Source organism: Myotis daubentonii, chromosome 8, assembly GCF_963259705.1.
Source record: "Myotis daubentonii chromosome 8, mMyoDau2.1, whole genome shotgun sequence".
NCBI lineage: Eukaryota > Metazoa > Chordata > Mammalia > Chiroptera > Vespertilionidae > Myotis > Myotis daubentonii.
The window spans coordinates 87,920,230-87,946,358 of NC_081847.1; the positions used below are offsets into that span (position 1 = coordinate 87,920,230).

Below are 26,129 nucleotides of genomic sequence, written 5' to 3' on the forward strand. Positions count from 1 at the left end.
GAATGTCCCCATAGCAGTGGCAGCTGTAGATGGCTTGGTGGGGGAAGGGCAGTGAGTGTGAGCTACTGAGCACTAGCAGAAGAGATCTCATACAGAAAAGAAAAGCATTCGACCATTCAATAGGAAAGAATAGCTGATCACTTTCATTTAACTTCCCCAAGCAACATTCCTTGGGTCATCTAGCTATAGCATGTGCAGAAGAATTTGCATAGAAAGAATTTGAGCTTCAAAGGTTTTGCAGTCTACTGGTGTTTGCTTGAAATCAGTAAGAAAGCATAAAAGATGTTAATAAATTTAGCTGCTACCCACCTATGAGGATGAATAATATCATTACTTCCAAAGATAAATAATAAGCACTGAGAGACTTTACCCTTTGGTATGTAGAGCGTATAACTGATCCTATTAATTAGTTGCTGTAGGCATTGATATTGAGGTATCAGCTATGTGTGCATAATTTATACAATCACTGGAAATCCCCAAATGTGATAAAGAAAAATTATTTATGTGAAAAACTATTTCTCATGTGATCATTAGTATAATTAAGATCTTCAAGCTTATCAAGTGATTTACAAGTACTTGGTAGACATACTAAGCATAATTAGTCTCCCTTTTTCAATATATGCATTGAAATTAAGGACATTTATGAGAAAAAGAGAGGTAACTCAGCAACACCATAGCAAAGCATTAACTAGTAATCATAAAGTTTTACCTCTGGATCTAAGGTTTAATCTCTTCACATGTATTTTCATTTCCTATTTGAAATTCATTTTGACTTTTCGAAAAATAAGCTTGTAATCTTTGGAAAATGATGCTTATTGATTTGCCAAGGGCTACTTATGGGAAGGCCTATTGGATAGCTTAAAATCTAATGATTTCAATTCAGTTTTATTTCTTTCAAGAATATTTTATAGGAGAATTTAGATGATTAGAATTGGCAAGTAGACACCCTATGATTAGTTATTTTAGTATGAATGGATAAACATATGTTAGAATCAACAGTTGGGTGATCTTCCAATGACGGTACAAGGTGACTCTGGCCCCATTCATTTTACTCTGTACCTCAATTTCATTTTTTGTAAAATTGTTAAATAATGATAATATCTGCTATTACTACCTTGGAGCACTGAAAAATAAAAATAGAAGGTATACTTCTTCATCAAATCTGGTTTTCTTAAACACATGAGAGCAAAGAACATGTCCACACACATGAATGTGGCGGGGAAATAAGGGATGGACGATTCTGTATATATTTATAGCTATGAGTTCTTTGGGAGCCACAGACAATATATCATTATTTTTATTCATTAGTTTATCTCCCAAAGAGCGTAGTCAATCAAATGAAGTGCATTTTTGTCAAAATTAGACAAATAGGAATACTGCCAAATTGTACGAATGCACTGAATCTGGTTCTAAGGGGCAACCCCCAGCACTTCTTGCCTCTCAGCTTTATAATTACTGGTAGGTTCGGGTCATTTCCTTGACCCTGTTCTGTCGTCCATCCTGTCTCTGTTTGAATTTGCATCTGTTATTTTTCAGAGTATCAAAGTGAGCTGGCTGCCTCCTCCATCCGGAACACAAAATGGATTTATTACTGGCTATAAAATTCGACACAGGAAGACGACCCGCAGGGGCGAGATGGAAACATTGGAGCCAAACAACCTCTGGTACCTGTTCACAGGTCAGTGTTCACACGGTGTAGTCTTACAGGTTTTTGATGAATTAAATGCTTTGGGAATAGAATACATTCTCACTTCAAGGGAACATTTTTTTTCCTGGCAGGTGACATTTGTTGGTCTGAACAAGAATAACCTCTATATTTTGAACTTGATATTTTCTATTATGTTTTCCCTATATATTTTATTTCTGGATCATCATCTTAATAAGTGTATCATATATTTTTTAAAATCTACTTTAGTTTCTCGGCATTGCTGATTTAACATAGCACCTAAATATAGCAACTTCTAAATTTTTAGCTAATAACTAAATGGTTCCAAGTTTAAGCCACTTTGGTCTCACTTCCCCCAATCTCCTGGGTGGTAATGGTGTTTAGAAAATGGAAAGAAGGGTTAGCTTGGGGAATAAACAGATAGATTGTTCTACATTTCATAGATATCAAGGTAAATTCACTTTTATTGCAATATTGGTAGAGCTCTTCATAGGTCAAACTTCTCTATGAAAACTGGACCCAGTTTTCAGGTAGTAGAGGATTATTTTTAATAAAATGAATAATTATATGTTTACTTTAGCTATTGTCATACAATGCCAGTCTAGTTTCTTTCCTAGAACACAGAGGCTGAGGCAGGCTTTCAAAAATAAGGCCTTTTGGGGGTGGGGGGCAAGCCCAGGAAAACAAGAGTGAGGGGACAAGGGAAGGGAGCCAGGGCAGAAGGGAAATCAGATCATGGAGGCATGTTATTGAGCTGGCCACACGTTTAGGACAAATACAGAGCTTGCTTGGCCTCATATGGTGTCTCTTGAGAGACTGTGAATCTCACAGTGAATGGCTGGATGGGAAGTATGAGCGGTTTCTCTCTTTCCGATCATTAGTCAAAATCCACTGACAGATTGGATTTTGGACATACACACAGCTCCCTGGGATGCCAGAGCTACAGGGAGTGTGCAAACATGGAATTCTCCTTGTCAGTCAGCACTTATGTGAGGGTAGATGGGTCTGGTGTAGCAGCAATATTCAGGCCCTGATAACACTGAGAGCATAAATTTTGCCTAGTAGCTTGAGAAGCAAAGCAAATCACGGTGGCTCATGGCAAGGATTGGAGAATGAAGTTGAGCCAATCTGAGATGGCACAGAAACTGTGCCTAGGACAATATGCACACTAAAACCCATAACTTACAGATAATGCAGAAGTAAACTGTTACTGCAGAGGAGAAGAAAGAAAGTAACCCTTTATTTATTCCCCTTTCTGTGGTAAGTAATCGGTAAATTTCCCCTTGCAATCATAGTACAGGTGCACATCCCACATGAGCACGCGTACACACACACACACACACACACACACACACACACATGCACATGCACACTTTAAGATCGTATTCAGCCTACTGTCTTAAAATTGATAGAAATCTGTTTTTCCGCCTCAGGTTGTTTGGCTTTTATGCCTATAACATTTTAGCATAATAATGAGAGCGCTTCCAAGGTAGATTGCCAAAAAGTGTATTATTTGTTTTATATCTGGACAAAATCTCTCAGGGAGGTATTGTTAACTCTAAGTGGAAGTCATGACACTCTACTGTACATTTAAAAAGCTTAGGAAAAGCCAAGATCCTATGCCTTTTTCTCTGATGAAATGACCACAAGTACGTAAAAATAATTGAAGTTGAAGTGAGGTAGATGTGTTCTTTATTATGTTTAATAGAACATGTACTATCCTTCGGAAGAAATCACCAAAATTTTAAATTCTTACTGAAAATTTTTAGTATAATTCCTAAGATTTATGTTTGTCCAGAAGAAAGACTCTAAGGATAATTTAATGGAAGCCTTATATTTTAATAGATATGGGCACTTGAAGCCCTGAAACTTTTTTTAATCAATGCTTTTTTTTCCTCAAATGAGAGATTAAATACAAAAAATAAACTTCTTTTTATAAAATAATTAACTTAATTATGAGCATTCCAATAGAAAAACTAAGGGTTGGATATTCAATTTACAGAACTATAAATGCCGAATAAGCATGATGAAATGTTCAATCTTATTGGTAGAGAAATATAAATTACAACAAAAACGAGTTAGCATTTTCCTTTGATTAAAGTTATAAAGGTAAAAATGAATGATGATACCTTTTTCTGGAAAGCATATAAGAGAAATACGAGCTTTCATATACTGCTTGTGGGACATAAAATTTCTAGAATATTTCTGGAAGCAATGTGCATATGTTATATACAGATGTATATATGTATGTACGTGTGTGTGTGTGTGTGTGTGTGTGTTTAAGAATACATTTTAGGTTTCCAAGTTCTAGCAGTTTGTTCCAATTCAACAATCATATTTTTGGCAAAGTTTTTTACTCTAAGAATGCTTATCTATTTGCACGGTTACTTTAATAACAAATAATAAAAAAGATCCTAAACATCCAATTATAGACAGTTAACTAGAAATTTCGGACATAATCATATCATGGAGTATTGTACATCTATTGAAAATGAAGTAATATAAAAATACTAAATTATATATTAAATATTTAAAACATATCACTTACTTAGTTTTCAATCAGTATTAATATATAAGCCCATATTTATAATCCAAAAAAATGAAATCATTGGAAAATATTTAGAATAATAGATATCAAATATTAATAGTGATTGCTTCTTTTATAACAATAAAATATGTATTTTAATTGCATATGTAAAGTGTAAAACAAAAGGCCAAGACTCTAGTGTCATATTGCAACTTTTGGTTACAAAAATTGAAGATTTCCTCCCACTATAGCTAAGTGTACTCCCACTAGACAGCTAAGAAGTGAGTTGGCCCAGAAAAATAAGTGTGGAACAGTAGCCACATGGCCAAAAGAACTTGCTGCTGTGACATTTTTAGTATTTGTGCAATGTTTTTTGCAAATTGAAAGTGTCACATTAAACTCAGTAATATCAAATCAAGATTCAGGCTCCCTAGATAGACAAACATAAAGAATTTTCTTTCTACAGAAGGTATAATCATTTTTTTCACTTGTTATTCTTCTTTTATTTTTTCTTTATTGATTAAGGTATTACATATGTGCCCTTATCCCCCATACCCCCCCACTCATGCCCTCACCCCCCTGGTGTCTGTGTCCATTGGTTAAGCTTATATGCATGCATACAAGTCCTTTGGTTGATCTCTCCCCCTTACCCCCACCCTCCCCTACCTTCTCTCTGAGATTTGACAGTCTGATCTATGCTTCTCTGTCTCTGGATCTGTTTTTGTTCATCAGTTTATGTTGTTCATTATATTCCACAAATGAGTGAGATCATGTGACATTTATCTTTCTCTGACTGGCTTATTTCGCTTAGCATAATGCTCTCCAGTTCCATCCAGGCTGTTGCAAATGGTAAGAATTCCTTCTTTTTTTACCACAGCGTAGTATTCCATTGTGTAGATGTACCACAGTTTTTTAATCCACTCATCTGCTGATGGGCACTTAGGACTTAAACATAAAACGGGAAACCATAAAAATAGAGGAATCCACAGGTAGCAAAATCTCAGACATATGCCAAAGCTATATCTTCACCAATACAGCTCCTAGGGCAATGGAAACTAAAGAGAAAATAAACAAATGGGACTACATCAAAATAAAAAGCTTCTGCACAGCAAAAGAAACAATCAACAGAACAACAAGAAAGCCCACTGCATGGTAGAACATATTTGCCAATGTTATCACCAATAAGAGTTTAATCTCCAACATTTACAGGGAACTCATACAACTTAACAAAAGAAAGATAAACCCAATAAAAAAAATGGGAAACAGAACTAAATAGATACTTTTTGAAAGAGGACATAAGAAAGGCCAAGAGTTATAAAACCAAGCTCACAGTCACTAATTATCCGAGAGATGCAAATCAAAACAATGATGCAATACCACCTCACACCTGTCAGAATGGCTATCATCAACAAAGCAACAAATGACAAGTGCTGGCAAGGATGCGGAGAAAAAGGAACCCTCGTGCACTGCTGGTGGGAATGCAGACTGGTGCAGCCACCGTGGAGAACAGTATGGAGTTTCCTCAAAAAACTAAAAATGGATCTCCCATTTGATCCTGTGATCCCACTTGTAGGAATATATCCCAAGAAGCCAGAAACATCAATCAAAAAGGATATATGCACCCCTATGTTCATAGCAGCACAATTTACCATAGCTAATCATTTTTTTAAAATGATTATACAGAGAACAACAAGCATAAGCCTTTTCACTACCAAAGACCCTATATTAGTCCTAGGGCTGACATAATAAATTACCACAAACATCGTAGCTTAAAACAGATTTTTTTCCTTTCAGTTCAGGAAGTGAGAAGTTAAAAATCAATGCATCAGCAGGATTGGTTCCTTTTGGAGGTGATGAGAGAGCATTCATCCCATGTTTCTCTCCTAACCTCCAGTGGATGCTGGCAATCCTTGACATTCTTTGGCTTATAGTTGCATTGCTCAAAGTTTTGCCTCCATTTCTGCAAACCTTCCTCTGTGTGTCTCCATGGCCTCTCCTCTTCTCATAAGGATGCCAGTCATGGTGTATATCCCACCATAAATCCAGGATGATTTCATCTTGAAATATTTTAAATCTGTTTGTATTGATTTTTAGAGAGAGAGGAAGGAAGAAGGAGAGAGATACATTTATCAGTTGCCTCCTGTATACCCCCGACTGGGATCAAACCTGCAACCTGGATCTGTGCCCTGACCGGGATTTGAACCAGTGACCTTTAGATGTCTGGGATGACACTCAAACATCTGAGCCTCGCCAGCCAGGGCTTTTTAATTTTTAGAGAGAGAAAGGGAGAGGGGCAGAGAGACTCACCTTGAAATCTTGAACTTATTATCTCGCAGGGGTTCCTATTTTCAAGGAAGGTCACATTCTCATGTTCAGGGGGACACTATTCATCTCACCAGAGACACCTCCTATCATTTTTCTCTCAAGGACAATTATTGTGAATTGTATCCTCTCATAAACGTTGTTTATTCAAAAATAAATAATTTAGACCCACATGTTTTATTCATCTAAAATATGTGTGACAATCAGAGCTTCACATCAACATGACATAACCCATCACCACTCTGGTTCAATATCATTCCAGCTTATGTCAAAGAAGTAGCTCAACTTGTTACTGGACTAGCTCACAAATGCTTGCTTTCATTTGCATAGCTTTGTAGGAATCTCGACTCCAAATTTGAAGCCTTCATTCATACTATTCTTTCTTCCTTTCTATACTTATAAAATGCAAACATCACCTGAGCAGTTATATTTAAAACTGTAACTGATGTTTATTATAAAAAAGCCGCACAAGTGCCAGTTTTAATTTGAAGCAAAGAAATATAAAAAGAGCCAGAAAATAGCCTTGTGCCCTGAAAACATTAAAAACAAGTTTTACAAACCATTTGCCTTCTCTTCCTCTGCTATGTGGATTGGCTTCAGTTGTGCCTGCTGCATTTCTAGAGGTTGTGGAAATATCTTCAATGCTGCAAAGCGTGGAGAAGTCAGCAAGGAACTTACACTGGTAGATTGCCTGTGGTTTTCACTTGTCCCCAGGATATAGTTAATAACTTACGCACTTTCTAGTAAGCAGAGTAATTGATTTTTCTATGGTGATCTACAACACTTTAAAATGTACAGTATTTGACCCCATATTTTCAATACCTGTAAGACACGTGGATCTATTGATTTGGCCGTTAGAAAATTGGAAATGCCAGATGTTTCATTTGACGATATAAATAAATATTCAGGTATAGACACGCAAACACTTTTTTGTACAAACCTCTGTGTGTTATACAGGTGTGTGTTGTTGTTGTGTGTTTTTCTAGGAGAATGAGACATCTGCAATAACAAAGTAATTCTGAGTTATAACAAGGATTTTAAACCACAATGATGAGTTTATTGTGGAAAGCCCTGTCAACTGTATTTTAAAATGCTGTTTTTAATTTTTGAGAGCTCTTCAGAAAAGCTTGTTTGGGATTGAGTTCAGGAGTTTTCTTGTGTTTCATGGCTGAGATAGAATAAACAATGATAAACACACATTGATATTTCAAGGACTGAAAAACTAAAACAATAGCATAGACATTTTATAACAAGGTTAACATTAGGAGAATAAAGGGGGATCATATTGTTTGAATAATATACCGTCTCTTGCCATAAGCTCTAAGAAATGAGAAATAGAACAAAAGAATTACAAAGCTTGAAGGGTCTTAGTATTGTTGGAGATAGAAATAGGCAAAAGGCAATCAGCTTTTGACAGTGAAATTTTGTTACAGCTAAGAAAAGAATTGCTACCTACACCATACTTTTTTTTTAGAATTAAATTATAGTTAGAAGCAGCTGAGTAACACATGTGCACGTGCCGGGAGCCAGTCCATGCTTGCTGTTTCAAGGGACCTGGCATATATGGCATACTGTTCTTGATATGTATGCTCACCTTCTTGGCGCTGTGTTTTAACCAAGGTCACCTCTCCAAGAAAGGTTGTTTCCCCAGGTAGGGATTTTCCCCTGAAATTAGGGAGGGAATAAAACCTCTTAACTAAGTGCCAGGCGGGTAATTAATCACTTTAATTACGAACAATCATGCTTAAGCTACATAATCTTTACTCCCTGGAATGGAGATAAGAAACGCCCTAACCTTTGTAATAGAGATTGATAGGATTGAATCAACTGGTATAAATACAGATGTAACAAGACAGCAAGACACAGAACTTAGAAGAGAGAACCTACAGACAGAACCTACACAGAACGTTCTCTAGAGACAGAAGAACTTCGCTGGAGAGAACATGGCAAAAGATCCTGGACTGAACCTGACTACAGAAATTGGCAAGAGAACCTGACTAGAACCTGGTAACTGAACCTGGCTGGAGAACCTGGAGAACCTAGCAAGAGAACATGGCTACAGAACCTGGCTGGAGAACCTGGAGAACCTAACAAAAGAACATGGCTACAGAACCTGGCTATAGATCCTAAGCAGAACCTCTCTGGAGATCGAGACCAGAACTTGGCTGGAGATCCTGGCTAGGCTGCTGATCAACTGAACACTGTCTCCGTGTCCTTCCTTCTTCGCCGACTCCGTCTATGCCTTTGGGAACCCCTGGACCTGCTGGGGTTGGACCCCGGTATGCACGTGTTAACACACACACACACACACACACACACACACACACACACACATTGAGATTGGAGCCTAAACTAACCAAAGCAGGAACTATACCATTTATCTCACCTATTCCCCTTGTTTTACAGAAAAGGTAGCAGAGGCCCACAGCCTGACATTGCTAACATTTGTTTACTAGTTGAACTGATGAGCCCAACTAAAGGACAGGTGTCCTGACTCCTGGTCACATGCAGCCTGTGCTATACAATGTTGTTGTCTTTAGCTCCCTAGATGACTGGCTGTTATATGAATCTGCAGAGGATTATTAATATTAAAATATTTCAAACATTTACGCACTAATACCAACATTAACTTTGAAAGCAAAAACTACGCTGAAAATAGTAGAGAAGTTTCTCAAAATATTAAAAATAGAACTGCCAATTAAAAATCGAACTACCGATGACCCAGCAATCCCACATCTGGGAATACATCAAAGGAATTGAAATCCGTATCTGGAAAGGATACTGCACGTCCAGGCTCACTGCAGCATTATTCACAATAGCCGAGATAAAGAAATAACCCAAATGTCCACTGACAAAGGATTCTTTTAGTGTGGTATCTACATACAATGGAATAGTCTTCAGCCTTTAAAAACAAGGAAATCCTGCCATTTGTGACAACATGGAAAACATTCTAAGTGAAATCAGTCAGTCACAGAAGGACAAATACTACATGATTCTACTTACATGAGTATAAAGTGTCAAACTCATAGAAGCAGAGTACAGAATGCCAGGGACAAGGGAGAGACATGAGAAGTATATGAGAAGTTGGTCAGTGGGTATAAAGTGACAATTATGCAAGTTGTGTAAGTTGTAGAGGTCTGTGTTACACCATAGTGCCTACAGTCAACAATACTGTATTGTGCACTTAAAGCTCATTAAGAAGGTTTCAGATATTAACAAATAGCAGATAACCAAAGGACAAAACATGGTGAGCAATGAGCCTACGTGAGGCATGACAAAGATCTTATGTTCAAAAGTATGTGTTTGCCACCTTCCTGATGATGTTGGGTATTTTATCATTATATTTTATCATTATAGTTTCTTCGTGTGTTAGTGAATCTTTCAATAGTTGTTTTATGTGTGTGCCTTTCATGTGTCAGGCTGGGTTCTGTAGATATACAGTTAAAATACCAATAATAACAAAAACCACAGCACCAACACCATTCTCGGGCCATGTCTTCATGGAGCTTCAGTCTATTTTCTAAAATCAGAAGTCCTTAACAGGACATTTTGTGTTATAGTTACCTTTGTGTGGGCGAGTTAATCAAGTTGTCTTCTCTAATGGTACTATTTATTGATGGCAATTGTCCCTTGACATTAAGAAGTCCATCCTATCCATCACTTAAAACACTATCTCCTCTGAGTAGTAAGTTATACTTCCCCTTAATACCAACATGTGTTCATTCTCCTATGCAAAAATCTGCAAATGCATAATGTTGCACATTATATAAGCCTCATTTCCTTAGTAGTTTACTTTCTTTATGAATTTTCCTTGGCACCAAATGTGTGTGCCATGTGTGATTAATGAAAAAAAGCAAAGAGGGATTATATATTTATCTTTATCAGGGTTGTTCAACGCCTTGAGATTTAAGGACTTGTCAATTTCAACTGAGTCCTCAACATCTCAAAAAAGTCACGTGTTCCTTTGACAGGTGTCATCTGTTTTACAGTAATTTGTTGTGTTAATGAGCTACTAGCGATTCAGCTAAAAGGAAAATTATTTACATACAAAATTAACACATATCACACTAATGATCCACGGGCTCTCTCATCTACCTGTACTCTAAAATTAGCCTGCAGTATACAATATTATTTGTACTAATTATCATAGAGATAGACTTGTGTCATGCTCTATTATGGAAGCAATGCAAAACAAAGTATGCCTTGTGATGGTTTTGGGAGACGAAAGCCCTAATATTTTTTGCTGAAGTGCAGTAGCTTTGGATTCTTTTTGCTTTGCCCAAATAAAACATAATCACTGACCTTGGATGGATGATGAGGACATAAATTTTTAGATTGATGGTTTTTGATTTATAGGCAGGCCTCTTCCGGACTGTGAGGAAAAATGATCCTTGCTATTTCTGATTATTTCTTCATCGTTCATATTTTATATTCTGCATCTACCCTGAGGCTATTTTTAGGAATACATTTTTATAAACTGGACCAAAATAAATAAGAATATATGAAAACTAATTTGAGTTCTTGCTATAATATGTCTGATCTTTTGGCCAAAATAACAATAATTACCTCAACCATCACAAACAACATAAAGCATGTCTACAGTTGTTAAAATTTAACTTAAAGTTTTGAAACTCAGCTACAAATAGTTACTCAGTATTTTTTTTTTCTTTGTGAAAAACTCTTTCCTAGGACTGGAGAAAGGAAGTCAGTACAGTTTTCAAGTGTCAGCCATGACAGTCAATGGCACAGGACCAGCTTCCAACTGGCACACAGCGGAGACCCCAGAGAATGATCTAGATGGTAAGACCTTTCCTCAATCATTATCATTCTGATTTCTATCTTCCTTGCTACTTCAGCTTCAAAGGCTCTCTTTAAAAAAGTTAATGAACTCCATCATGGGGGATATTTTATTTTTTCTATATCTTTAGATGCAATACCAAAAAACCTTAATGAGTATAGTCTTCAACAATGCCATGTAAATATAAATTAATCATGCATTAATTATAGTCCTCATAATATGAAATATAATTAACTTGCATAGTTTTTTTGCTGTTTTATGATGCTTATGCAAAACAGCAATTTATATTTTTTATTTGTTTATGTTGTGGTTCTTAATATTTGACACTTAATTCTTATATAAAGGACAATCTACTTTACTTTCTTGATTTTGATAGTTATTGTGATTCATATAAAAATCACAACTAAGTATCAGAAAATTTTTCAAAATTACAAGATGAGAAATATTTTATGAAATGAAAATATCATATAGCTAAATAAGAAACTAAAAATCAAGAGAAAGAAATGAAAACAACAGAAAAAAATCTAAATAATAAAACAGAAATATACTACAGAGATTACAACTTACAAGTGAAAGAGGTAGAAATTCATGCAAATGAGTGGTACTTGAAAAAAGAAATTGTGATCTGTAAACTTAAAGCTAGATGATCAAAACTGGGACCATGAAAAAATGGTAATGAATGAATACATGTGGCTCTGGCCTACTGGCTTAGTTGGTTGGAACATCATCCCTTACACCAAAAAGTTGAGGGTTCGATTCCCAGTGGGGCACATATGGATGTTTCCCTCTCACATTCATGTTTCTCTCTCTCAATTCCTCTCTCTCTAAAATCAATAAAAACATATCATCAGACAAGGATTCAAATAAGAAATACATATGTATTGAAAATATGATGACATAAGGCAACTGTCTAAGTAACTGACAGTTAAATTACTATGAGGCCTATTAGTTCTATATTCCTTCCCTTTTCTGTCCTCTTTCTCTCTTCCTCCTTCCCTTCTCATTTTTATTCTTGTTCTGGTTCTTCTTCCATCACCCTTTCTCAAGTCTATCCTACCTTCCTCTTTCGCAAACTCTTCCTTCTCATTGTTCTCCTCTTTGACCTTTCCTTTTTTCTCTTTCTAAATAATCTACCCTCATTTATGATTTTAATATAGTCACTGAATAGATTATACAAAGTAATTATGACAGCTCTAAAATAATAAACAAATGCTGTTTCCACAATAATAGTAACCACTGACACGGGACAGCATATTCATCCAAAGAATATTGAAAGAAAATGTACTAAGCTGTAGGCACTGAGGATATAATAATTAATAAGGAAGACATGATCTTTTTCTTGTGGATCTTAGGGTATAACAAAGAAAGACAAACATTCACGGTGAAGTAATAGGAAATTGACTTTTTTTTAGTTCAAACCCAGTTGAATATTGGCCCTGTCCATCATATTAACATAGGATGGATAGAGAGGTAGATTGATAGGCAAGTAGACAAACATAATCAAGATTTGCATTTAAACTGAGACTTGAAGAATGAACAGGAATTAGCTGCGCCAAAGCATGCATTAGAAATTGAGGGAGGAAGAAGAGAGGGCAAGGTAAATGCAGGTATGAAGTTAAGACAGACAATGGAACTGTTGGGCGCCTGGGGGGAAAAAAGCCATCGAGACTAAAACACAGAGATGACATATGATGAGGTTTGTGAAGTAAGTTCTAAATCTGACAAGAGTAAATTAAGGAGCTTGAACTCTGTCCTAGGAATGTCATTAAAGCAATAATATGCTTTCTCCTAAGCAAGTCATTAATGGGCTTTTTAAAATAGTGACTTAATTATATGTGCATTTTGATGAGATCACTCTGGCAGAAACAAACAAAGACAATGTATTAGAAGTAGGCAAACTTGGGCCAATCTAGTTGGGACAACCCTAGAGGTGATATTATACTTTATGGGAAAATAACTTGAATCCTAGAAGATGTTATTTAAGCTATACAAATGCCTTATTTTTCTGTTTTACTTGAGAAATAGCTTTTACAGTTTATAGACTTATTCTTTAACTTGTCGTAGGCGATATAAATTGAGAAGTTGTGGAGCTACAGAGTGGTAATTCACAAAGCTCAATACCCTTCCCTAGTAGGTTAGCGAACTTTAATTTATGTATTTATTTATTCAACATGGATTTCTTCTTGAAGGCCTATATGTAAAAGGCATTATTTTAGGTATGGGGGTGAAACAATAAATAAGGTCCCTACTCTCAATATTTATACATTTTGTTCATATAGAGATAGTGATAAATGCTCTAAAGAAAAACAAAGCATGGTAGAGGGAATAGAAAGTGGTTAGGAACTGTTTGACCGTAGGAGGTTGAGAAGATCTCTTTGACAGGTAAACTTTATGCACTGACCTTAAGGCAGTGAGGGAGGCAAACTTGTGTTTAGGTAAGACAAGAGCCCTTCAGGCAGAAGGATCAGAAAGAAACCGCATCCTGAGATTGGAGCCCAGTTGGTGGTAGACATATGGCAAGGAGGCCAAGATAGCTGGGCCTAAAGTCATGAGGATGTGATCTGTTTTCTCTAAAGAATAAAAAGACAGTTAGGATATGCTATACAGATACCTTACTTTTCTATTTAACTTTTAATGTTTGTAAGTAACTGTGGAGCTGAGACTCCAGACGAGGTTTGTGAGTGAATGCCCAGGGCAGGTTATCCGAGCAGAGCCTCCACCAATGCTCTGGAACTGACCCTGGGGCAATGGGAGACAGTGACTCAAGGCAAAGGATTCTAAGAAATGAGGTCACATCATTTCCCCAAGCCCAGGGACTGTATCTCTTACCAGAAGGAGTGGAGACAAATGGGGCAGAGGTGCTGAAGGTCCCATAAAACACCCAGGATGGATGGGGCTCTCCACTTGACTCATGTGCTCCTTCCCCTCACTCGGATGACTCACAATCTGCGTGAAACTAAAATGTAGTGTCACAGCTCCCGGGATGGCACAAAACTTTTATTTCCCTGCGTGCTTTTCATGTCCGTGCAATCCTACCATAATCCAATTCACATATCTATTTTGATGAAGAATCTCTGTGCTATGCTGCTTAATTGGATTTGCTGAAACATTTCCAAGCCCGTGGCTTCATAATGTCCTTCTTATGAATGCAGCATACCTCCTCACCCTTTCTTCATTTTAGTGGTCATTATTAAATATAATTAAGAACCTCAAGTGTGCCAAGAGGGGGGAGGAGGAGGTACAGACGTGAAAGAGATGGGAGCAGCTCTCTTGAGGGATAAACAGGTATTGGCTGCACTGGTTGAAAAGACCTCATGAAAACAAATAACACTTGAGCTAGAAACTTCAGGGAAAGGGGTTGACCAGGTATACAGGGAAGGTGTGTGAGGTAGCGTAGGAGGTATTCTTCTAAAAGAATGCCTTTAGGAAAATTATTTCTGCCAATATTGGTTCAAAATGCATCCTCATTCTTTCCAGTGTTACTCAGTTATCAGTCAATTATCTTAACACATTTCAAATATTGTCTCTTTTCCCATTCTTCTATTTCTCTATATGGATGATAATTGCTTAGGCAATTCTGACCTTGCCCACAAGGTACCATCACAGAAAGGTAAATAAAAATTAATAGAAGATAGGGAGTAGGGTTGATACTTCTTGTACATAGTGCAGTGCTGTTATGATTATGATTTGAGATTGTTCACCTTCAAAACAAAATGGAAACTAATAGCCATTTCAGGGCATTTTACAATATGATTGTGGGAGAGAGGTGTTTCATGTGCTTTGTAAAGCAATGATTTGCTTGCTGTAAGAAATTAAGAGGACCAGACATATTGTTCCTGAGGCCTTCTCAATTTATTGACTCATGGCCTCTTTGCACTGAGATACTCCCCTAAAATGATTTCAATTTCTTGTCCTCCACCCTGTTTCTCTCATTTTTATATCTGTGTTATTCAAATATAAAAAGTATAAATCTTGATGGGAATTAATATATCTGGACAAGTGTACAACTTCAGAGTTGGTTACTAGTAACTCCAAAGGGAAACTCAGCCTGATGGCTTGCAAGATATATATGAACTAGAGGACTGATGCACGAAATTCGTGCAAGAGTAGGCCTTCCTTTCCCCAGGCTGCCAGCACCAGCTTCCCTCTGGCACCTGGGACCCAGGCTTCCCTCACAGAGGGAGATTCCACCCACCCGCCACAGCCCACCTGTTGGTGGCCTGGGCCTCCCTCTGCAGGGGCGATTATGGGGTGATGGCCAGGCCCCCAACCAATCACATTGCACCCACCTTGGCTGGCCTGGCGCCAGTGGGTGTCATAGCGTGGTCCTCGATGGTCGTCCGGATGGTCATTTCGATGTTTGGCTGTTCAGTCAATTTGCATATTATGCTTTTATTATATAGGATGTTAAGGAGATTTTTTAAAAAATATTCACCTCATCCCATCTATACTTATTCATGTATATGTTTGAACCATAAAATAAGATATAAATGAGTTCTACCAAATCTTTCATGGCTAATGTTAGAAAGCTTTGAACTCTAAACATTCCAAAGTCAGAAATTTTGATATTAAACTTGCTTGATTTTTCATAAATTGTGGATATGGAAAAGGGATTGAAAACCAACAGAAATGGAAGACATTGTTGTAGCCGCAAAACTGCAGTGGAAGGGAACTGCAGTGTTAGCCCTCTCTAGGCGCCTTGGGCTGCATTACTTCCCCCATGGCTTTGGAGTCTCCTGGTGAACCCCAACGGGGTGATCTCCTCCTTAGGTGGTAACTCTGAGCCCTGCAATCAGCTGCACAGACACAGTGGTTGGTGCAGAGAGCGGAAAGCAATTCTGTCTCCTGTGGCTTCCAGACTTCCTCCTGCATTCTCTGCTTGGCTTAAGCAGTTGAGGATCAACAGTAACTTAGAGAAAGACTCCTATTCCTCATGGATTGCCCTTTAATTAGGATGTTTTGTTAAAGTGATTATAGAATAAACCTCACTGTTTGTTCCGGTTTGCCTGAAACCAGGTTTGCAATAACTGACAGCTGGGAAGTTGTAAAATATTTAATTTGTGCCTCAAAACTTCAGCTTAAAAAAGGCAAGATTGATAGAATTCCCCAAAGTTCTTATGTAAATGTCTTGCATAACGAATGGCTCGAGAGAATTTGTGATGAAGTTGAGCAGAGTACCCTCTAGTACAGCGATGTTCCACGTGGGTGCGGCAAGACCTTCCCACATGCAATACCTGACTTCGGACCACTGACTTTTTTCCCCTTAGATTGTCACATAGGTAAGTGACAACAGCCAATACAACAATAGATGTCCAGTATGAATTAATCAAAATTATACCTACTTTTTGTCCTGTTGGCAAAAAAGATATTTTTGGTGTGCCACAGAATTTCAGTAATTAGTTTATTTGTGCCATGAGATGAAAAAGGTTCAAAATCACTGTTCTAGGAAATAAAGCTGGGGGAATCTCTGTGTTGCCCCCCCCCCTTTTCTAATTTTGAAGTGAGCAGATAGCAATTGCTATGCACATCTATCATAATGTAGTTTAAAAATTAAACTTCTACCCTGAAATGGAGGAGATTGGCTAGCAAGAATTTGCATTGCAGAGACTCCTGAAAATACAAATGGGATGTAGCAAAAATTATGAACCTAGGAGCAGTCTCTTATTTCCAGCCCTACTAGCCTGATCAAGTAATTGTTGAGTGAAATGGGATTGTCACAAATTCATTCGTTTTAAAAAGCGAGAAGAAATGCATAAAGCTATTTCCACAGTACTCATAAAATCGAAGATGATGAGACCACCCAGAAAGAACACTAACAATAAAACTGTCAAACTCATTCAAAAAGTGGACTCTGAAAAATGGCATATCTCTTGGCAGAAGAATGAGAAATGAGAAAAATAAGCTTTTGACTACTTGGGGAAAAAATGAAGAATAGAAAGAAAAAAGGAAAGAAGGGAGAGAGGGAAGGAGGGAGGAAAAAGGGAAGAGAAAAAAGGGAGGTAGGAAAGGGAAGGGGAAGGGAAGGGAAAGGAAGGGAGGGGAGGGGAGGGGAGGGGAGGGGAGGGGAGGGGAGGGGAGGGGAGGGGAGGGGAGGGGAGGGGAGGGGAGGGGAGGGGAGGGGAATATTGTGAGTCATGGTAGGCTGCCCCAAAAATGTCCATGTCCTTTAACATATTCCTTTACATGACAAAAGAGATTTGGCAGATATGATTAAGCTAAGGATAGTGGGGATTATCCTGTGTTGTCCACGTGGACTCGATGGACTCACAAGGGTCCTTATAAGAGGAAGGCCGGAGATGAGAGTGACAGAAAGATGTGACAAGAGAAGCAGAGCTTGGAAATGTGGAGCCAGGAAGGCAGGTGGGCAATCTCTAGAAAAAGCTGACAGAGCCAGGAAAGCATGGTCTCTAAAGCCTCAGGAAGGAGCGTGGCCCTGCTGACACCTTGAGTTAGCTCCCTGAGTGAGATTGACACTGGAGTTATGACTTCCAGGAACATAACATCATAAATGTGCGGAGTTTTATTTATTTCACTTCATTATTTCCATCACCGTTTATCCCCTCTGTGTCCTCTTCTTCCACCTCCACTCACCCCTTCCACCCCCTGCAATCTCCACACTGTTGTCCATTTTTGTCATGAGTTCTCTCTCTTTGTGTAAACCACAAGGTATGGCAGCAATGGGAAACTAATACAGTTGCCAGAAGAAATGTTTTGGTTGTCATTAGAATCACTGACAAAGAGAAGTATGCTTGTGCCAAAATGACAGTTTGCATGAAATAAGATAAACCAGTTGGTTTGTGTTGTGGTTTTATATTAGCATCACTTTGAGGCCCAAAGGTATGAATACAATGAGCACTAAGCTTTAAATAAGAAAAGTCACTCAATTTGGAATTTTCCATTCTGAACACTTAAAAAGATCATATGGTAATGCTATTTTTAATATTTTGAAGAGCTGCCTTTATATTTTTCATCGTAACTGCACCATTTTACATTCCCATTGGGTGACCTCCTTTTTATCTTCTTCATTTTCCTTCTTACCCTCTATGATCCAGGTACAATGACCCTCTGCTTTTTCGTTTTTCTTTTTTCTTTATCCTTTTTTTATTGATTTCAGAGAGGAAGGGGAGAGAGAGAGAGAGAGAGAGAGAGAGAGAGAGAGAGAAACATCAATGATGAGAGAGAATGATTGATCGGCTCCTCCTGCACACCCCACATCAGGGATCGAGTCCGCAACCCCAGGCATGTGCCCTGACGTGGAATTGAACCGTGACCTCCTGGTTCATAGGTCAATGCTCAACCACTGAGCCATGCCAGTCGGGCTTGTTTTGTTTTTCATACCAACCTCACTCTTGTTATAAGACTTCTCCAGAGTTGTTCTCTCTGCCTATAAAGCTTTCCACCCTGTTTGCTTGACTAGCTCTTTCTGATCATTCACCTTAGACTCTACCAGGTGATACCTTCATTGGAAAGTCAGTTACTATGCCAACAGCCTGGCACTTACCAAGATCTCATGATTTCCTTGTTTATTCTTTCATTTTTTATTTTGTGGTCTTACCTTCTCGAAATTATATCCCCCTACCTAGTCCTATAATACTATGACTGGCACATAGGCAATCCACAGTAATTGTTGAAAATTCACAGGGATTAATCTGATAAATTTCCTAGTGTGTTATATGTGAACATTACTCATTAGTGGAAATCTGTAATCACCACTGAAAGAATAATAAATGTTCTTTAGAAACAAATTAAACTAAGGATCCATAATTTCATCGTATCATCAAGAATGGCAGTTGACCTACTTATCTTAATAATTCAGACTCCCGTAGAAATTTTGGGCCTCATTAATTAGCATATTTCAGGCCAAATGTGTTCTTTGGTTTCAAGTGATTTCAATAATTGCCTTAATACTTATCTATGCCTTATATAAGCACTCATTGTCCTAGAGGTATTTGTGAAATCTTTCATGTACTTCTGAGTAGCGAATTTCAGTTTCAGCCCCCCAAAAGTATTCAGGTCACACACCTTCCACAGCGGATTTTCTGAGTCAATGTTTTATAGTTCATTCTAATAGTAACTGTTTTCATGCTTTTTAACATCATCTGTGCTGGAGAAAACTCACTCACATAGTAGTATAGGGAAAATTTTCATTTCTGTCTTTATATTAAGAAGTGAATAGCAGAGCACAAATGGGCTATTTTGAGCTATGAACAATCTTCTAACACATGTATCCATGCCTCTGTTTCTGTTTTGTTCGTCAGTGTATTTTGTTCATTAGATTCCACATATAAACGAATATGGTATTTGTCTTTCTCTGACTGGCTAATTTAAATATTAAACCATCCCTTTCGTTTCTCTTATTATTTTACTTAGGGTTTGTAGTGGAAAATCCTTCACAGACATTGTGTTTTGCTGTAAAGGTTTATATCCATGTTTTGAGTTTTTTTTATAATGCCTTTGCATATTACATCACAGGCTTCTTCAGGACAAAGAATAGTGTGTCTGTTTTTTGTTCACAAATGGGAATCTTTGAAGAAAAAGGCATCTTTAGAAAATTCTGTTGATGTATCTTTAGAATGTAGCATCTTTTGAGAAGCTGTTAGTACAGTATCTATTTTTTTTTCTTTTTTTTTTTTTATTGCTTAAAGTATTACAAAGGGTATTACATATGTATCCATTTTATCCCCCCGCCCTAGACAGTCCCCTAGCCTCCCCTATCACCCAGTGTCTTATGTCCATTGGTTATGCTTATATGCATGCATACAAGTCCTTTAGTTGATCTCTTACCCCCCTACCTCCTGCCCCCCAACCCTCCCCGGCCTTCCCGCTGCAGTTTGACAATCTGTTTGAGGCAGCTCTGCCTCTGTATCTATTATTGTTCAAAAGTTTAGAATGGTCTCTATTGTCCATGAATGAGTGAGATCATGTGGTATTTTTCCTTTATTGACTGGCTTATTTCACTTAGCATAATGCTCTCCAGTTCCATCCATGACGTTGCAAATGGTAAGAGTTCCTTCCTTTTTACAGCAGCATAGTATTCCATCGTATAGATGTACCACAGTTTTCTAATCCATTCATCTACTGATGGGCACTTAGGCTGTTTCCAGATCTTAGCTATGGTGAATTGTGCTGCTATGAACATAGGGGTGCATATATCCTTTCTGATTGGTGTTTCTGGTTTCTTGGGATATATTCCTAGAAGTGGGATCACAGGGTCAAATGGGAGTTCCATTTTCAGTTTTTTAAGGAAACTCCATACTGTCTTCCATAGTGGCTGCACCAGTCTGCATTCCCACCAGCAGTGCACAAGTGTTCCTTTTTCTCCACATCCTCTCCAGCACTTGTCGTTTGTTGATTTGTTGATGATAGCCAGTCTGACAGGTGTGAGATGGTACCTCATTGCTGTTTTGATTTGCATCTCTCAGATGATTAGTGACTTTGAGCATGTTTTCATATGTCTCTTGGCTTTCTGGATGTCCTCTTTTGAAAGGTGTCTATTTACAGTATCTATTTTTAAAACTTGAATAGAAGACACACTTTCATATATCACTTAAGCTAGAAGTGTGTGTTGATGGTAGATAATATTGGAAGAGATCACATCTCCTTTTGCTATTACATCAAGGAGAAAATATACTGTACTATTTCTTTTAATCATCAAATGCTCTTGCATAATTTGACAAATGTTACCATTAGACATTTTCAGTTAGGAAAGAAATAATGAACACAAATAGTTTGAATAAGGTTCAAATCACTAATATTTTTGAGTACCTACTAATTGCTAGGAACTGTGCTAAAACACTTAATGGACTATTAAGTTTACATGGGCACATTTTTAAATTTCTTCCCAGAATATTTACTTGATCAAAGAATGGATTACATGTGCCGGTATTAAACCTACTAAAATATTTATAATAGTATATTATAACTGCCTTTTGACTTGTCTGCAGTTCCCATTAAATCATAAACTCCTGCCCGGCGGGTGTGGCTCAGTGGTTGAGTGTCGACCTTGGAACCAGGAGGTCAAGGTTTAATTCCTGGTCAGGGTATATGCCTGGGTTGCAGGCTCGATTGCCAATAGGGGTGTGCAGGAGGCAGCTGATCAATGATTCTCTCTTATCATTGATGTCTCTTTCTCTCCTTTCCTCTCTGAAATCAATAAAAATATATATTTAAAAAACAACCGCAGAGAAAAGCTGTTAGAATAAAGAAGAATGGACAGTATTCAGTAGCCTCTTGTGCTTAAGAAATTCTGTGCAAGTCAAAGCAAACATGGAAAGTGTCTCACATGCCGAAACATGGAGGGCCTGGGGCCATAAGTAACACACCAGCTGAGCATCTAGGGCACAGGACGCTGAGTCTTGGTTGAGTGAGAACTGTGCCATGCTGTGTGTTCTGGGAGACAGGCTGATGATGCCTCTCTCTGAATTCTAGAGTCTCAAGTCCCTGACCAGCCAAGCTCTCTTCATGTGAGGCCCCAGACCAACTGCATCATCATGAGCTGGACTCCTCCCTTGAACCCCAACATCGTGGTGCGAGGTTACATCATTGGTTATGGCGTTGGAAGCCCTTATGCCGAGACAGTGCGCGTGGATAGTAAGCAGCGGTATTACTCCATCGAGAGGTTAGGTGAGTACCTGTGGTGTTTCTTCTGTTAAGGAAAATAAATAATTTCCTGAAATTATTTTGTTTCTTGAAAAATTGTTTTTTTGAATGTTGTTTCAGCTTGCGGCATATATTCTTAAAACAATTCTATTTTTCTGTCTTCTATCCATCCACAACACACACACACACACACACATACACACACACACACACACACATTTTTCCTCTCTGAATTTTCAATTGGATAATTGTATCTAGGACTATTCACAGGGGTGGGTACTCTTGCCCTTGCTTATGTGTCATAAAGATATGAAATGTATATTAGATCATATTTCTTTTTCTACTGATAAATGGAAACTTTTCATCTTAACAATTCTTATAAAATGAAAGTCAACATATTTTTCTTACTAGGAAGATAGTCTATCAATTTTCTTTAACCTTGAATTATCTAGTCACATTACCTCCTTTATCTTTTGCATTTATATATAAAGCTTTATGGCTATGTCATTATGACTGTAAAACAACAAAATGAAAAAAAAAACAAAAACAAATTTTCAGTCAAGCCAGTAGCTTAGAGTTATCAAACTCCTCTCTACATATATTGCTGATTCCTCTCCAATCCAAGTTCTCTTCAAATTGTACTCAGTCTTAGTTTACTTACACAACTGAGTATAGTACTTGAGTTGTGATATTTAGGAATTTATTTAAAACTATCACATATCTTAAGGAGACTTCATTAAAATATTTCACCAACACTGCTGTGGATTCACAGAGATATACAGTAAACTAATGTTCTTAGAATTTGATATTACCCCATGAAAGAAAAAATGCATAATTAAAACTTTTAGAGTTTTAATGATCAACTATCACTTTTTTTGAAGTGTTTAACCCCCTTACAGCAAGCTATTTTTAGTTATTTTATGAATATTTAATTCTTATTTGTTTTCATTTTTATTCTCTTTTCAATGATGTTTAGTAGAGGGCATGGTTGCAAAGGACACATACTTTCAAAATATAGTCTAAGCATAATGAAAGGTAAATAAAGGTGGATCTGGATGGCACTTCAAGCCTGGGTTTAGATACATGCTTTTCTCTCTGCCATAATGATTAATCTTGGGAAAGTGATTTATTTCAGTGAAAATGTGGGAAAAGAGTACCTTTGATCCTTTATTTTATGGCATTAGGGAGTTAACAGATATTAAAAAGAGTTAATAGAGGAGGAGAGGTTAATCTTTGTAAGACATGTAAGTATGAACATTTGCATTGCTGTCATTGCAAAAAATATTAAAGTTTTGCCTTAATTAAAATACTTTTTTTATAAGGTAAATGTATTGCCTACTTCTAAAGGTTAATGTAGGGAAAGAGGACCTATGTAATCCTTTTAACAACAAAGATTTAAAAAAATCTCTTTTCTATAATACTAATTAGAAATATTTTTATTTTAGACTGCGTAGTAAAAAAAAGATTAAGAAAATGGGTGTTCTATTTATGATTAAATTTGTTCAAAATCCATTGGTATCAAATGAGGGTTTGAATTCTGTCTCTATCAATGGATCACTGTCATAGGTGGCATAGTGGCTGTGGGACACTATGAGCTTCAGTTTTCTCATCTGTAAAGTGGAATAGCATGCTGCTACCTCACAATATTTGTATGAGATATACTGAGATAATAAAAGTCAAGTTATTTGCAATTTTTAAAGGTAAAACATACATGTAAATAAGGCATTGTTCTTTTTTACCATTTTGTACATCAGCAGTTTAGCAAATGTATATAATATAGTTACACAGGCTTTGAATTGTGTTTTTATAAACTATGACATTTATAGTATTCAAGTATGTTATCTTCTTTACCTAAAAGTGGACTATAATCAACACAGTTAAAAATAGTGGACTATGTCAAACAGTTTTAAAAAAATAGTTGAAGGTTCTAGGTTTCTAAACTCAGAACACTCAACAAATGCATGGAATTATATAAAATACTTATTTACAAAAATTAATTAATTTGAATCAAAAATATAAACAACACAGTGACATTCAATTCGTTGTGAAAGGCAAAAAATGTGAATGGTTTGGGCTATAACAGAATGCGGAGAAAATCCTGAGTGGGAGAGTTAGAGTCATTCAGCATGAGCATTGGTTGCCAGGGAGGAGTGAGCGGGGAGAGGAAAGGTCATTCCCTAAGATCATTACTCAGAATAGATCAGGAAGAATGGTTTTATCTTTCATGATTTTTTTTAGGTTAGTGTCTTTTCAACCTACAGGCATTTTCTAGCCATCTTTAAGGACAGCTCAGGGGGATTCATTAATAATGCATACCCTTCTATTTGTAACTCTTTTCTCATTTTCTACTCCCCGAGGTCCAAAGCACACGCACTGTCTTACACCTGGTGGATTTTCTAAGGCTATTTGGAAGAATCTTTTAGGAAAGATTAATAATATTATTGAACTAGAGGAGAAAAGCCTTCATTGGAGTAAATATATATGTATCTTTCACCAAAAACCTAAAAATCTCCCCTCTTTATTCCCCCTTTTTTAATAACCCTTTCACATTGCATCTTGAGTTTTATAACCTGAGTTATCACTTGTAAAATCAAATTGATGAAATAAAGGACCATGTGGCCATTCATTCTACCAACATTAAATCCAAGCATTCAATCAAAAACGATTCCTGCATCTTCTGTATTTTAAAAAAATACTTTCTTTGGGTCAGAATAATCCAAATCTCTTCTTAATTACCCATGTCATTTAATGTTCACGGATAGCGGCTCCGTGCATTTCTTCCATGTTCTTTACAGATACCAGTCTATTTCTTCATCCTCTACATTTTGTTAGTGTCAGGTATCATCTCAATTTTATTAATGAGGGAAGACAGCAAGAGAACTAAGTTAACAAGAAAAGTCAAAGCTAATTTTTAATGAGAGAGTTAAATGTTCCATTCAGACACTCAGATAAATATTGCCAGAAACAGCAAAGACCTGGCTTTTCGGAATCGAGAAAGGAAGCTGGGGTCGAATCTGAGCCTGACTTGAAGCTGGCACACACTACTGCAGAGAAGTCACACTTCCCCCACGAAAAAACAAGGGCTTCTGGAAAGTCATAGCTCTTTAATGCAACAGCAGAATACTATAGTGAGATAGGACACAGTCCTAAAATTTCCGATCAAACACAGCTATAGCTGCAGGCATGAATCTCAGAGTTTAATCATGGAGGTCTGAGAATTGTTATCCTGTGAGCTAAGGTTAGGACTGACTTCGAGGGGAAAAGAAAAACAACAGAAAAAGAGATGCCGGAGCTTTTGCTTTATTAAGCAATTATACTTGTGAATACTTTTCTTTCCTATTAGTTCCACCAGTTTCTGCCCCTGTGCAATTTGAGACTCTGTTATAAGGTGCATAATTATTTAGGGTTGTTATGTCCTCTAGATGAATTAACTGCTCTATCATTTATAAACTATTTTTCTTTATCAATGCTGATATCCTTTGCTCTGTAATCTGCATTGTGTCTGGTATTAATGACAACTCCAGCCTGATTTTTGTTTGTAGGCTCGCATGAGACATATTTTTCCTTCAAACTGTTTATGTATTTATATTTAAGTGGGCTTTTGTAGGCAGCATGTAGTTGGGTCTAGCTTTTTTATCCAATCTAACAGTCTCTGAATTTTAATTGAGGTGTTTAGGCCATTTACATTTAATGTTAATATTGATATGAGTAGGTTTATATCTATCATCCTACTATTTGTGTGTGGTTTTTTTGTTGTTGTTCTGTCTGTTGTCCCATATGTTCTTTATGTCCCTTTTACTTCTCTTTCTGAATTTTGGGGGGGATTACTTATTTTTAATCATTTATGTTCCATTCTTGTGGGCTCATTAACTATAACTCTTTTGCTTCTTTAGTGCTTGCTTCTAATTTATAGTATGTATATTTGACATATCACTGTTGACTTCACAAAAAATATTATTGAAGTTTATAATGCATTGCTATTATTCTTTCTTTAAATAATCAAATATTTTAAAGGATAAATAAGCAAAAGATGTATTGTGTATATAACTCTGTAGTTAAGCATTTTTAGTGCTCTTCATTCCTTTGTGCTAATCCAGATTTGGGACAGGTATCATTTTCCTTTATTTGTGAAGGACTTCCTTGTAATGGAGTTAGGTTGGTGATAGTTTTTTTTAATTTTTGTACATCTAAAAAAGTTTTCATTTTACCATTTGCAG

At 37.0% G+C, this 26,129-nt stretch overlaps 1 protein-coding gene across 1 annotated transcript in view; it reads left to right on the top strand.

The window, feature by feature from the left end:
* Positions 1-26,129, top strand: part of DCC (DCC netrin 1 receptor) — a 576,336-nt gene that overhangs the window by 420,545 nt on the left and 129,662 nt on the right. The window contains exons 13-15 of the mRNA XM_059704942.1: positions 1,537-1,678; positions 11,205-11,315; positions 21,742-21,936. Of these exons, the coding sequence (XP_059560925.1) occupies positions 1,537-1,678; positions 11,205-11,315; positions 21,742-21,936 (448 nt within the window). The remainder of the gene's footprint in view (positions 1-1,536; positions 1,679-11,204; positions 11,316-21,741; positions 21,937-26,129) is intronic.